Source organism: Alligator sinensis, unplaced genomic scaffold (genome assembly GCF_000455745.1).
Source record: "Alligator sinensis unplaced genomic scaffold, ASM45574v1 scaffold66_2, whole genome shotgun sequence".
NCBI classification, from domain to species: Eukaryota; Metazoa; Chordata; order Crocodylia; family Alligatoridae; genus Alligator; species Alligator sinensis.
In genome coordinates this window covers 504,334-520,133 of record NW_005842489.1, presented here as the reverse complement: position 1 = coordinate 520,133, position 15,800 = coordinate 504,334, and the positions used below count along the sequence as shown (strand labels likewise).

At 41.3% G+C, this 15,800-nt stretch overlaps 1 protein-coding gene across 1 annotated transcript in view; it reads left to right on the top strand.

Moving 5' to 3' along the window:
* The window catches only part of COL25A1 (collagen type XXV alpha 1 chain), a gene marked incomplete at its 5' end in the record, with an annotated part of 558,067 nt that overhangs the window by 376,226 nt on the left and 166,041 nt on the right, over nt 1-15,800 (top strand). Inside the window, 2 exons of the mRNA XM_025212861.1 lie at nt 14,655-14,681; nt 14,846-14,872. Of these exons, the coding sequence (XP_025068646.1) occupies nt 14,655-14,681; nt 14,846-14,872 (54 nt within the window). The remainder of the gene's footprint in view (nt 1-14,654; nt 14,682-14,845; nt 14,873-15,800) is intronic.

Here is a 15,800-nt window from a genome sequence, read left to right as displayed (position 1 = left end):
ATAATCTGCCTTCCCCCCCCCCCAACTTCCTGTCTCACACCTATTATCTCTCATTCCCTCTGATCCTAATTGCCACACATTTGCATTTGCAGACTTGCATTTTGTCGTCTTTTCCACCCAGGAGAACACACAAACACCAGCAGATTCTCCCTTTGCCTGAAGAAGGGTGTCTGTGCCTGAAAGCTTGCAAAGAACAATTTTTCCAGCTGTTTAGTTGGTCTAATAAAAGATAACACATCTACCCAAAAAACCTTGTCTGCCTATGATTATTTTCCTGTCACAGATGGGAAAACTGAAGCAACAATATTAAGAGCCTGATTCTTCAATCAGCATTCACATGAATAGGTCTTATTTATTAAGCCCGTGCAAAGAGGCTAGTATTTGCTTCAGATTTGGATTCAGCTGATTCGGGGGACAGTAACTCAATTCAGTAATTCAAATGTGTCCTGAATCGATTTGGCTGAATTTGCGAATCGGGCACGCCCCATCCCCCGCCCACTCTCCCAGCCCCGGCAATGGCTGCCCTGCCCTCCCCAGCCCCCCCCCGGCACCCCGCTCTGTGAAAAAAAAAAAAAAAAAAAAAGCCCCCACGCATCAGGTGCTGTCTGCCCCAGCTCTGACCCTTTAAGAAGAAAAAATCCCCAAACCCCCAGACACCATTCCTGCCTGCCGGGGGGGTGATCTCTGCTGCCCCCCACTGTCCCACGCTGCATGTGGGGCTCTCCCTGAGGCCACTTCAGGAGCTGGAGAGTCCCAGGCTTTTTTCGGATTTTTTTCTTAAAGGGCTGGAGCTGGGAAAAATGGGGCAGCCATGGGGGGGCTGGGGACTAAGGGGGAGTCAGAGGGCTTGTGGTAGAGCCCCCATGCAGTGGGGGGCAGCAGGGATCGCCCCCCTCCCCCCCACCTGGCAGCACCTGGTGAGTTGGGGCTTTTTTTTAAAGCACTGGGAGCTAGGGTGGGCTGGGGGAGCAGGCAGGAGATGGGGCATGGCAGGGGTCCCCCCATGGTCCCCTCCCCCTTCTCCAGCCCCACCTCCCTCATCCACTATTTACCAGCTCCAAGTCCGGCTCCAGCTCCCTGCTGCAGCGGGCAGGGACTGCCCAAATCATCAAAGCTCTCTGAATCTTTTCTGAAGATTCGGAAAGCTTTGAATCAATTTGGACCTTTTAAATGGTCCCCTGATCTGATTCGGAGATTCGACCACCAAATTGGGCTGAATCTCCTCTGAATCGAATCAGCACCCGAAGCTTCGGGTTATTTATGTGTTTGATTCATTGACTTCCATGGGATAATTTTTGTGAGTAATGGTTGAAGGGTCCTTGTTAAAATCATAATTAGAACTGGGACTTCCAGACTTTGTCTGTTACAGGGATCTATCCTGCTTGCTTAGTAATTTGCCTGAGGTAGATTTCTGCTGTGTGAAGTTCTGCACTTAACAACCATAGTTATTCAATGAGCCAAGATACACTGTTTCAAAAAGATGCTGTGATTTATTTACACAATGGCTGAGGTTGCAACACTAGTGATGACAGGAGGAACAAATTCAGAACCTACAGAATAGGTAAAGTAGGGTGAAAAGGGGTTAGTGCAAAGATTCACTGCAACAACTCTGCATGATGTTTTGTCAAATATACAGTTTTTCCATATTTTAGCCTACCCAAAGGATTAAAAGTTTACCTAAATTCTGAAATAATTCCTCCACTCTTTGGCTGTGGATATTATATTACAATCTCAGAAACCTTTCTATCTCTTGGGCAATATTTTACAGAATATTTGTGGTCTTCATATTAATATTTTACTACTATTGCCCTCCCAACTAGTTGTGATTTATGTAATAACCTACCACGTCTTCTAAAGTCACAATTTATAGTAGTATTTGTAGACATTGGTAAAAGAATATCTAATTGTTTTTGGTTTTCTGTTTCCTTGAAAGAATGGATGTGCTGTAGTTCCTAGAAAGATATGGGGGGAAAATATTACAAGATGGGATGAAATACAGCTCTTAGATATACCAAAGTAAAATCAAAGTAACTCCATTAATACAAGTGCAGAATTTGGCTTCCAGATTTTTAAAGGCCTGGGTTAAGAGCTAAATTCTAAAATAAAGCTTAGTGCAGCTATAAAACAAGTTTCTTGAGTAAGACTTTTTAAACAGAAAATAATCAGTTCAGCTCAGTTTTACAAATTTCATATTCTTTTGGCTTCATGTTTTATGTTTTATATATATGAGAGCAGAAGTGGGCTGAAAACAAAGCACCTGGCAGTTAACTGCAGATTTTAAATTAAATTAGCTGTTGAATCTCCAGTTAGTAAATCCCATTTTTGCACTGGGAAAAACCAAATGGTCTTGAAAAAGTTATTTGGAATCTTAATGATACACATTATGGCCACAATTTTCAATTTAGCCTTTACTGTGAGATTAAACAGTTATTTCACTAATTATGTGGTATGGAACTATTGGTAAATATTGATATGTGAATGGTCATTCATGCTCTGCACTTATTTAATGAATGATAGCTCCTGGTACAGTCAGGTTCACACTACTCTAAATTTGTCCTGCCTGCCTTCAGAATAATTATCTCATTCAGTGTTTGTAGTCCTATCTGTCCCTCAAAACAGAAGATGCTCAAAATCAACCCCTAAAATGACTCTTTAACAAGGCACTGAAGTTTCCGTTATATCTTTGAGCAAGTGTATAAACCCCAACAATAGCTGACTTTCCGGATTGCTTTCTCAAGTGAAGCTAAAATAATTAATAAAACATAACATTGTGTACTACAACTACCTAAAATATCACAAAGCCTGTGCAAAGAGCTATTTGCACATTGTACTATTAGCAGTAAATGGGAGAACATGCCAATTGAGAAAATCTGCAAAGGGAAATGCAGAAAAGTTTTAAGAGCAATTCCATATCTACAAAGACCTCGGAGGAAAAAGGTTTAATGACTTTGACTGGCAAGAGGTATAATTTTGCAATGTTTAATTTTTATTGTGTTGGGAAAGGGCTTCCATGATTCCTGAAGTTTTATAAGCCCTAAATTCCAATGGGCTCTATTAGTCTTCCTTTTAAGCCTCTCTTTTTTTTCCTTTTTGCATTTCCGAAGGACTTTTTTTAGTACAAGAGTATATAAATTGCTTCCATAAGGCAGCACGTTGTGATCAGATTCAAAGCATCAGTATCCAGTAGGCCTTCTTAGTCCAGAACGCAAACAGACATTATACTTTTTGGAAAAAATGGCTTTGGAAGAAAGACATAGTCATATAAAACAATACCAAATTGTGCTGTATCCATTGGTATTCTAATAAATGGGTAAAATTAGCATCCTGTTCATTTTTTATCGCTTTTCCTACTTTTTTTCATGGCCCCTTTAATCTTCAATGCAAAAAGAAAGGTGTGAAGTCTGAAGTTATAAATCTGTTTATAGCTATAACTCCCTTCCCTGGCTTAGTTGAGTTTGACACTGTAATAAACACGGTTCTGTGGAAAAGTGGGACAATGTGCTTTGATAATTCTTTGGACAGTATAAAGCTCCATTTTAGTGTAAATTTCAGGCAAACTTTCATTCTCTTCTTGTTCCTCTCTTTTATTTTATTTATTTATTGATCATGCAGGTTTACAGCTGGTTAATTTATTATTCTGCTCCCTGAGTTTCAGTGTGATAATATCTTTTGACTACAGTGAATATTTATTAACCGAAATATATAATGGCCTAGTCAGTTGCACTTTCTTTTGCTAGTGAACCATATCAACTGCCCATGACATCCCAGAAATATCTTTGTCTAGTGTTAGAGGATACCTGGAAACTTTTCCTCACCCATCCATGTTTGCAGTACTACATCACTGGTCATTCTGTTATTCATTACTTAAAAACACTGAATTGTTGAGTGAATGGTCATTTCAGAAATACAGATTAGATTGAAATTCCATTGTGGGTACACATATTTATTCCCAGTAGAGAGAAGATATGGCAGGGAGAAGAAAAAGAGTGCCCTGGGGAATCCTCCAAACTACGGATGGATAGGACCCCAGTTTCCATTTCTTGTTCTGACAGAAGAAAGGAGAGACTGCATATAAAGAAAGGAAAATTCTTTAGTGGAAGGGGGAAAATAGGGGGATGCTTTATGAATAAATTGGAAGAACAGGCTGTCATCCACCTTGTCTTTAGATAGTCGAATGCGGAATGAGCCTACTGGCCACTGTCAGTAGTGTTATATAGTGGTAGGTAGCAAACTTGCTTTATGTCCCAGGTCAGCATTTAGCTACAGTTGTGATCTGTTGAAGGGAAGGAGGGAGAGAGGCATGTATAGTGGAGGATGATTATGGCAAAGTACAGAGAGTCAAAAAGCCCAAAGCTGAATTTATTCAAACTTTACAGGTTAGTCTAAGCTGCTAAATCGATCTGATAAGCAAGTGAACAGACTTTCACTTTTAATTCCAGAAATGCAGCCACATGCCTGCAGTGGTCTGAGCCAGAAGCCGGGGGATGCTAAAGCACACCTCCCTGCTGGGCTGGAGCAGACAGCTTGAGCCACAGCTAGCCTACCCACCCTGCAAGGAGGGGTTTGTGGGGGAGGTGCAAAGCATCCCAGGATGCTGGGGGACTATGAGTTAATTTGAATCTGGAGGGGATCTGGGACAGAAGTTCAATAAACTGACTTAATCTGAATCAGTTAAATCTGATACTACATCCATCCAGGTTTATCTTAAACTGGTTTGGGCCATTTTGAGAGTGGTTTATGAGCACTGAACTTCTGTTGTGTTACAGATTATAACCAGTTTCCAATCACTTATATCAGTTCATGTATATTTTCAGTCCCTAGTCTATGAGTCCTCACCCATGTGTCTGATTTAGCAGCTGAACTTCAGAATGCTTTTCCAAATCAAGTCTTCAATACTGAGGTTGATGACTTGCTGTATTGTCAGTCTGAACATTCAAGTTTCATAAGTCCCAGCCTCAAAAGTCACAAAATTTAGCTGAAAAATAAAAATAATACATTTTGGGTTCTTTTTGTTTGTCTTATGGTTTCTGAGTCTGTAGGATGTACTTGGCTGATGTTTTCAAACACTTTTCTAGGCTGAGGACTAAAACTTTATTAAAAAAAACCCAATAACTGAGATTCTCTTAAAATAGCTTAATTCCAGGAGCCATGGAAAGCCCAAATATCAAAAGTCTCATTCTATGTAGTTTGACAACACTGGCAATGAGATTGGCTTTGTATTTTTTGTAATACTGTATCAGAATGATAAAAACTTGAGACACGTTTACAATATTTTGATTACATGAAGCAAAATCATAGGCTTGGAGGAAGAAAAAGAACAAAAATTGGACTGATAAGTGGAACGTTATGCTTGACTTGAAAACTATATCATTATTGATGACCTGATGTACATAATCCTCCAGTGCCTGAGACCTTGTCAGCCCTTCGATACCTGGTTTATTTTGAGATTTATCCCTTTTAAAAAAAAATAACAAATGTGCCTCTGTGTCTGCATAGCTAGCTTTCAAAACAATCTTTGACCCAGAGAAGTTATAATTGAAAGGTGTTATCATCAAATATATTTTTCTGTCACCTATGTGACTTTGGCGTTTTCCGTCCATTTTCCAGGAAACAGTTGCCCACATACCCAAAAGATGAATCAATATGGTTATACCTGCAGCAGCTGTGGCAAGCACTGAGATAGTATTGAAGCTGACTTCTGATTCTGACCCCAGCTATTACCTCCAGGTCAAGCTTGAGGCACATCAGAGCTTCATTGTGGTTATCTTCCTCATAAAAATGACTGAAGTCTACAGGGCTGTCAACACCTTCACCACTACTACACCACTCAAACAAAGCTTTAGATGCTTCCCTGAACTTACCTATTGTTCCTAACTCTTTCAGAGTTTGCCTATAATGTCTTGTGGTTTATTTTCATTTTATAATAAGGGTTTGGATTTATGACTTCACTGTACAAAAAAGATACCAGTGGAACAAAAGATGATTTGTAAATATATTTTATGCAATGATATAAGGTATGAGCACAAAGAAGTACTTCTGAACAGTGAGATGACAGCTCAAATTATTTTTATTGGGGAAGTATACGCATTATATTATAACAGTGAACAAATGGCACGCAGGAGCTGTCTGCCTTTATTATGGATGAGAACAAGGGTATGTTCTGCTTCTGCTGGTCCAGCTAATGTTTCTGTCATTATATTCTTAGCCATGCTGTTATTTTTGTGCAGTAGGTTTACTCTAGAAGCATCCTGCAGGTATTCATCTAAGTCTAGTTCACAAGAGACTTAACAGATATTTCAGACAAACCTTACACTTGACTGGTTGTCTATATTGTTGGATGGGCAGGAAGATGAACTGGGTCAAATGGAGTGTTAGCATGAGTGGGAACAATTCTCCTTAAGCATCCATTTGCACCTGAGGCAAATTTGATCCTTGACCAATTCAAAGGACAAGTACCCGTATTCTTTCATTGTCCTGAAATTTTTAATGTGTCATTTGCATTGATATTTGTGGTTTTTCAAAGAAAAGAATGGGGGAAAAAGGAAGGCAGCTTTATTGATTAATCATAGGAAACATGTGTCAGATAAAGGGGAAAGAATTCAACAAAGATCAAGCCATAGCATCGTGAGCTGTCCTGCTGGGAATCTGAACATCATATTATAGTTTGGTTCCTAATTATGGGACTAGCTGGAAGGATTATGAAGACATTCTGCAGTGAACCACTATTTTATAGTACTCTGACCACTTTGTGAGCAGTCTTATAAGACACCAAAGACCAACAAATCCTGGACTTAGCCAAAGTATTGCATAGGAATAGAAGATACATGGTAAATTAGGGCTATTGTAATGGAGGTCTATGCTTTCCTGACATATTTGGATAGACTGTGATTTGCAGCCTGCTGTTTAAGAACCAGTAGTATGTACTTGGCAATGTACCTCACTGCATTCTGTACACAACTGTGTAAAAAATAATGTCAGGTTTAGGTGATATTTACATCCAAAAGTGAATTGCAAAGAATTGTTTTTCCAAGATATGTTATTCAGCTCAAATTTAAATCTTTCTGTTTGTACACACTTGAATAGGGTTTATTGAGCACTAAGTCAGGAACAAATTATAATAGCAAATTTGCAGACTCCTTTTCTGTACTGGAAAGCTGTAACAAAGGCAAACTCCACTGAAGCAAGGAAAGAGGAAGACAAGGGGAGGAAAGAGATTTTCCCTTCCCTCCCAGGTTTCAGGATAACTTAGGAGAATCCCAGAAGTGAAAATGGAACGTACAAGAGGGGGTGACAGGCAGCTTTGCTTAATACGTAGAAACTCTCCAAATCCATTCAAAATTTTTGAGAGCATTAATAAATCTGATCCAAGGTGAGAAGCTGGCATAGTGCATTAGCAGACTTCGAGCTTGGCTAGACACATGGCCAAATTTAATGAAGACCAAAACCACACTGCTTAACGTTTCAGAGCTTGCAAAGGGAGACAAGAAAAATAATAGTGCAGGAAGTTTAAAATGAACTTGTAAGTTTTTTCTTAATATGACCCTAACATTGCATCTCATGATTCAGCATATCCTGTTTTATATTTGACAACAATTACAGGATTTCTGAGAGATTGATATAAACTTTTATTTTTAAAGTCATGGAAATCTTTTGTAATTTAGGACAGTAAACAGACACCAGCAAAATGATGAAGAGAGAAATATCTTTCATAATGAAACGGCTCCTTGTAACATGCAGAAACCACCTTTTCATCACTGAAACAAAACCTTCAAAAATAAACAACATTTTATATTAACCTACATAGCATGCTATATTTTCATAACATTTTGTGGAAATATGATTGAATGCTAGTAGTCCAGTGATGAGAAGCTACGTGTAATAATTTTGTTAGGTTTAGGGACAGCTTCAGATTAGGGATGTGAAAGGTTAAACATTTAAACAATAAGTATAGTTATACTAGTAATGCATTACTGGTTAATGTTTAGAGCAGGTCCCAGTCTGGCTGGGAAGGGAAGTGGTGTTGTGCTTTGGGAATAGGAAGGCAGAAGGGCAGGCAGGAGGGAGGGAGAAGCAAGAAGGAGGGGAGGGGGAGAGGTGAAGAGGGACTGGTACCCATAGCTGTCTGCTCCCTCCCTTCTAGTGCACCAGCAGCTGCAACTGCCTGGGAAAATCCCTTGGCTCCTGCTGCCACCCAGGACTTCATGTGGACTGTACTGTCTGGCAGGGCTTGCTGCCATCTCTTCCCCCTGTTAAAGGCCCCGGGGAGTGGCTCCCAGCAGCAGTTATATCCGAATGGGTCTGTACACAGCCCCCAGCTCCCCACGGTGCTCTGAGCAGGCAGCTGCAGCCCCACCCCAACAGTGGCCCCCTGCCCAGGACTAGGTATATGTTATTGGTTAACCATTTAATTGTATGTGTTATCAGTTAACTGGTTGACTACTTTCTGTTAACTGGCTGACCGGTTCTGTGGTTGTACTGATGCTGCTCTTGGTTCGAGTCCATCTGTTATTCCTGTTTTGGTCTTGCCTCCTTCCAGGAATTAGTTTTTTACACGTTCATTATGAACACAAGAACCAATATATTTCAATAACAATTGGCTTGTATGGTATTATGCCCAAAATATAACGAAAACATAAATCTGGGATGCCTTAGATCAGGGGTGGGCAAAATGCGGCCCACCAGGCCATTCCATCCAGCCCGTCGGGCCCCTAAAAAATTTAGTAAATTAATATTTATCTGCCCCTGGCTGCCTGTCATCTGGCCCTCAATGGCTTGCTAAAACTCAGTAAGTGGCTCTCTGCCTGAAATAATTCCCCGCCTCTGCCTTAGATCTTTCACACCAGCAGACTCAGTTATGCAGGAATCCTTTTGGGCCCACAGGGGCAACTGTGCTGAGGTGTGAGGAGGAGGAAGGGCTAGGAAATAGTATCTCCACCTCCTCCCACAGGACCTCTGTCAGGGAGGCAGCTCTGTTTTAACACTGAAGTTCCTAGGATGCTTCCCAGAGTTGCACTTGGTCTTTTGGACTTTGTCCTATCATGGCCCAACAAAACTCTTTCATGAGCTGTGCTAGCCAAGGCTGGACTCTGAAAATTGCTGCCATTTTGCACAATTGCATTCCTGTTTCTAGTAGAGTGAAACAGCTGCTACCAAAAAACTTCTGCTAGAGTCCTGCTGCTGAGTATCTGACACCAGACATGTAACCTGGGCCCAGGGCTCTGTTCTTAAACCTTCTCAAGAATGTTCCTGATCTGCAAGTTATGACACTCTATTATCACTTCTTTCCTATGCCCATTACTCATTATACTAAACTTCACTTAAGTCTCATGTTTGATTTGGGGCCATAATGTAAAGACATACCTTATACCATAAACATGTGCATTGTAATGCTTTTCAAGCAAAGATATAAACTAGGAAGATAATTTGATATACAGTGAATGAAATAAAGGAAGGACAATGACAGAAATAAAGGCTGGACTAGCTTCAAAAATAACCCAAAGGCACAGTCAAATGTACTTGTAAGACTTGGATAATTTAAATACTGGCTGTTGAGAAGATGCTGCAAATATATTTATCAGAGGAGCTCTACAGGTGGCAAGAGCTCTCAGGGGTAAATACAAAAATTAGCACCTATCAGATAACATACCATGAAATACTGTCCATTTGAAAAATCCTACAGACCTAACCCAGATATCCTTCATTCCCCTCAATGGGCATGTTGCCTGAGTACAAACTTTAGGATATGGCCTTCTGTTTTGTACTATCCCAGGGATGGTCAACCTGCAGCATGCATGCCACAAGTGGCACAGGTGGCTTCTGTGTGTGGCATGCAGCAGACTGGAGAGGGACTAGGCAGCATAGCGTTAGATAGGGCGGGAAGCAGAAAACAGCAAGAAGCACAGAGCAGGGAGCAAAAAGCAGAACAAGATTGGGCAGAGGAAGGGGATTGGAGTGGCATTCAGGGAGGTTGAGGAACTAATTTGAGGCATGTCTTACAACCAGGTTGGCCTCCACTATACTATCCTATTCTGCTGCCCTCCTACTCCTTCTATACCTATTTATAATACCAAGGATGGAATGCAGGAATGGAAATTCCTTGATTAAAGATGCCAAGAAAGAAACACCTGCCATTTATCTTGAATGTAGAAATGTAACTTGTCTCTGTGCTAACAGGCAGTGGCAGCAGCTGTAAAACTTACTTGACCCTCACTTCAGCTTTGTTCTTAGTTGGCAGGTGCCTGGATGCCTTTCAGTCTACATTAAAACACTCTGTTTTAAAAAGAGCAGTATTTATCGCCCAATTGTCAATGCAAATTTTGCATGTGTTTGTGATTTACGAGGCCTCATTGATGCCAAATGGGCTATAAACCATATTTGGAAACTTATGGCAGTCTGCAGTAGATAATTACACTTTGAGAAAAGAGCCTCTGTTTCCAGTGAAAACGCTGTAAAGTTATTTCAGAAATGTTCTGACCTCAGACGTTTCATATAACTACATAAAATGCTTTCACATTTGTACAGCAGCTAGAGGCCTGATCTCTGCCATCTCACAAACTAAAGTACAGAACTCTCCATGGGAAAAGGGCAGGCCATCTCTGCTAACAGCTTTCAAAGTCAGTAATTTGTTTTACTCATGTATTTCATTGAATAGATGCTCCTAACAAGAAGAAAGAATGGAGTTTTGCGGGGGGAACAAACCCTGTGCAACATTCGCCCTCCCTTAAACAAGTCAATCCCCTAATTCTCACCCCACCCACACAAACATAATTTTGCCTCATGCCAAGTCCCGACAGACTCTTCACCTCCCCCCTCCAACATGCACACACTAATAATATCCGCAGTAAAACCTGGGGAGAATTCCTTAGCACAAATAGAAAGACAATGTCAAAAGCTGAGGGTAGAAGGGTTTTTCTTTAATAATTGCCCAAACACTAGAAGACAGTACACTTGAAAACTAGAAGTGGATGAATATGGCCATAAAACTATTACATGAATATTCTTGCAGTGAAATGCCATTGATTCCCTTTCCTGGTAATCTGGAGAGCTATTGTTTGTTATGTTCAAGAATGCTGGGGGAAAGCATGAGCACCATGAATACAAATGAGAAATATTTATGCTGGTATTCACACCAGAAATGTTCTGGGACCATTTTGAAAAGCTGTTTTTAAATACTTGTGCAGTCAATTTGTTCAACACTTGTGAATGCTTGTGAATGAGTTGTAAGCAGCCAGGAGGACTCCTGTTATTTATAAAACATCCAATCAGGAGAAGAATAATACCATGTGATTTAGGGGATCCATCTTGTGGGGCAAATGCAGTTACTCATAGCTATTAGTTCAGCCTTACACAGGCATCTGTGAAAAATGAACTAATGCACAAATATCATGACCTGTTTATAGATCATCTGCAAAGAGAAAAGTGGGAACAATTAATTGAATAAGTTATTCATAATAAGTAGTTCAGTCAGCTCTATTAACAACCATGGGCATCACTCATTCATGCTACCAGAATGCTCTAGCAGAAGGTCTACTAGGGACAAGATTCCAGTAGTGTAAAGGACTTGTAACTTTAGGTATGTCAGAATGAGTTAACTGCTTGCCGCTGGCAGTGGCTGGAAAATGCTGGTACTCTGGCATCCTTGATTCAGCACATTCATGTTGCCAGTAGACTTTCTATGGAACACTGACTAAACCAGAAGTATTCTACCTCCTCCAAAGGGAATCGCAAGATAGGGCTGTGACAGGGAAATCCTCTGCCCTTTCTTGAGAAGAAGACCTTTGGTTTTCAGGGAACCTCACTGGCACAGATAGTATAATATACTGTGGGTGTGTCTACACATGCAATTAATGTGCTTGAATTTTCTGTGCAGAAAATGCAGGTGCATTAAGGCACGCATCTGCATGTGTACCTACATTGGGAGCCAATCGCACCGACAGGTGTGGGAGGGTCCCCCCGCAGCTGATTTTGCCGACCTGCAAGTGCCAGGGTGCTTCTTCTGGCACCCTCACTCCCCAGCCATTGCTCTCGGATGGGGCACCAGCACTCCTGCCTGCCCCCCCGCTCATTGCCTAAGCGGGGAATGATGGCTGTCAGGAGGTGCCCCAGCGCTCTCAGGAGGTGCCCGTGCACCCCCTACATGTCACCACTGGAGATGGGGGAGGAGCAGGGCTAGAGGAGAGTGGCTGCAGACTTGCAGCTGTTTCAAATTGTAGTTGCATCCAGCAAACCCCGTGATCCAACAGTGAACATCTGTTGTGCCTGGGGGATTACAGCAGGGCATAGCCTTTTTGTCTGTTCCTTCAGTCTGCTACTGCCTCCTCTCCCCTGCTCCTTGTGCCTTCCCCAGATTGGTGAGATCTTGATCTGGGGAAGGTGGAAGTGCCCTAGCCTTCCCATTCCCATGAGGACTGGAGCAGCAGGGAAAAGCCTTCTCCCCACTGGGGATTCCAGTGTCAGAAGCAGGCAGAGGGCTTGTGGCACCCAGGAGCTGAGCAGATGGAGCAGTGTGGCAAAGCCTCCCGCTGCTGCTCACTTCTGGAACTCCAGAGTGAGAAGCTGGTAGGGGGCTATGCTTGCTCCCTGCATTGGGCTCCCAGTTTCTGGGAGCTGAGAGGAGGGAGCAGTGAGGCACAGCCCCTTTCCTGCCTCTCAATTCAGGGACTCTGGAGTAAGAAACAGGTATGGAGCTGGTGTTTGCTTCTCCCCTCCCCTCCTCTCCCAGTCTACAGGAAGGGCAGGAGCAGCTAGTCCCCTTGCTTTCTCCATTCTGGGGTGTTCTCAGTCTCTGGAAAGTGTGGGAGCCTTCCCCATGGTTCCATTCCTCCTGGTCCCTAGGAGGAGTTAAGACATAGGAAGGTGTATAGGACAGATGTTAATTCGCCCAAGAGAAACTCCTGGAAGTTTCTACCTAGTTTTAGCTGGGTTATTTTTCTCCTAGAATAGCCATTTTTGCTCCAGAAGAAAAAGCTGGAACATCTGTGCACTTGTGGCTTCTACTAGGAGAGCAGTGATTCTCCCAGTAGAAAATGAACATTCGTACATGGCCCTAGGCCATGTTGCTGCTTCCTGAACCAACCAACAGTGCTGGTCAGCTGTGGAAGGAAACGTACTATTTTTCCCTGATAGGCTTTCCAGCAGACTCACTCTCCTGGAATGCTGGGGAGTTCTTAAAACTAAGCAGGAAATTGGATACAACAGGAGCTCTCAAAGGTTTTTGCATTGTAGACTGCATCTTAATAGCCAGTGTCTCATAGACCATCTCCCCTCCCATTTGTATTCATGCAAACCATCTCCAGTCTCACTTTCAATCAGGCAGTATATCCTTGTGTACATGGAAAAGTGACATTAGGACCATTCTGTGTTATTTTTAACTATACTGTTGGTAACACCAGCCTCTGGTATAGGCTCTTGTTTCTTCTCTTTCTCTGACTGTGGCAATGAGATCTAGCAGCAGGGGAAGGGGGTGAGTCCTCTTTGTTTCCAGCTGCTTTTAATGGTGCCCAAACACTTATTTGCACTGAAACATTTGGCTCTCCATAGAAAAAGCTGGAAGCAGAGTCAGCACCATGTAATCTGGTAGAAACTGATCCACAAAGCACAGCTTGAGAGGTAGTAGTCTAGAAAATTGTTTCTGAAGTGCTGCAGAACAAACAAGCTAGGAACTTGTTCAGTAAGAAGAGACTAAGGAGAGAACCTGCATTCCCACCATAAACAGTTTGTTTTTCAGGTGTTTTAAAAATAAGTACTCATTCTGAAAAATCATATCAGGCTAAATTCTCTTAAATAACTCTATCACATAAATAGCTCTATCTTGATAGTATGCCACAAGACTGAATGTGAATTCTCTGTTGCCAGAGATCTAAATCAAAATGTACTCTTCCACAATTGCAGTCTTATTTTCCATGTATTATTTTCTAAAATTCTGATTTTATTAAGCGTGCATGCTAAGAAATAGTATTGACCTAGAACAAAAATCATTACCAGATACAGGATAAAATCCAGCCTTCTTTTACATCACTTGGACATTTATACACATACCTTTCTGTCTGATGCACCTCCTGACAGCCATCTGACCAGAGATCTGCTGCTTTGGAGCAGACTCAATCAATCGAGTCTGCTCTACACATGAGCTGACATACACTATGCTGTGCCGCATGCAGTTGTATAAGTGGCGAAATGCGTGTCAGCATGCAGAAAATGGTGGTGGTGTGCTTTTGAACTAAAGCACCTCTGAGGTGTGTTAATTCAAATGTGTACCACTGCAATTTTCTTTGCGCTGACATGCATTTCGCCACTAATACAACTATATGCATTGCAGTGCCAGGCGCTTTTCCATGAATCCCCCCTGGGACGTTTTGCATTGACTTCAGTAGGGCTAGGATTTCATCCATAGTTTATATTTCTATGAATAGCCCAGTTGAATATCTTGTGCCTCATGGAACTACTTGCAAAAGTAACCTCATGGTAACTGCTGCTAAACCTTTGCTAAACCTGGCCCCAAAATACCTGCAGTTTAGGGACCAAAAGCCTGGGAGAAATCATGATGTGAGGAAGAGTTTGGGATCATTTATACCTGCTTGTTGTATCTCTAAAACTGATTGTTGAACTTCTTTGATGCCAATAATTTACTGATTAATTTTTTTTCTTTTTCTCAGGGTCCTCCTGGTCCAAAAGGGGAGAAGGTAAGTAAATGTACTGTGAACATATACAAAATAATGGAAACCCCTCCTGGTTTTAACAAAAGATGTGGTTTATTTTTTCTCAATATAATGTGAAATTGTGTAAGAGAGTTGGGTAGCACACAGATGCTGTGTTAAAACTATCATCTCATCTTTCCACTTTGCAGGGAGATCAAGGTGATCAGGGCCCTCGGGTAAGCATCTTAAAAAAAATGTTACACTTCCCCTTCGCTGAGTAGGCAATTAGTCTTTAGCGCACAACTAAATTAAACAGTGTTTTAGCTAATTCTGCTTATTAGCTGCATTTACCCTGCATGTTGTAGTAAGTGTCTGCAGGAGAACAATACCAAATATGACCAAATGATGTCTGAGAAGCATTTAAGTTACAGTAGTCATGATTACCTGCGTTATGGAACGTTCAAATATGCAATTTCTCTTATGGATGGAAATGCATTTCACAGTGATTTTTCTCTGCTGTCTGGTTTCCCTATGCAAACTTTCTAGTTTCCACAGCAATCTAAAGGTCTTGCATGGGCTCCTGCAGTAGAGAGGGAAGGTGGGTTCATGATCAGTTAGGGCCTAGATTTTCACATAAAATGTATTCAAAATTAAATAATGTATAAAAATATGATGCACAGTTCTTGTCAAGGCATCTATAAACTTAATAAATTGTAGCCTCATAAACCTATTTCAAACACAGAGCACCATTTAGAGTTCGTAATGGAAACATACCATGACTTTATAAATATTACATTTGTTTTACTTATAAGAATATAGTGATGAACATATTGTTACATTAGCAGTGCCAACTTGTTCTCTTTACATCTGTGCTTCATTATACAAATATTTGGATATACTGTTCCAATGATACAGAGGATCTGTTCAATAGTAGATTTAAAACAGCATGTGAATTTTTCTGTCAGATTTGTTAATATATTTTCATTTTACAGTAAATTAAATCCTTTGAAGTCATAACATATTTGCTTACCATTATTGTTGTTGTAGAGACTAGAGGCCACATTGTGCTGGGTGATATCCAAGCATATAGTGGTGCCATTCTAAAGAACCCAAAACTACCTGAGACAAGGTACAGCAAGAGGAGTTAACAAAGAAAAGAAAAAA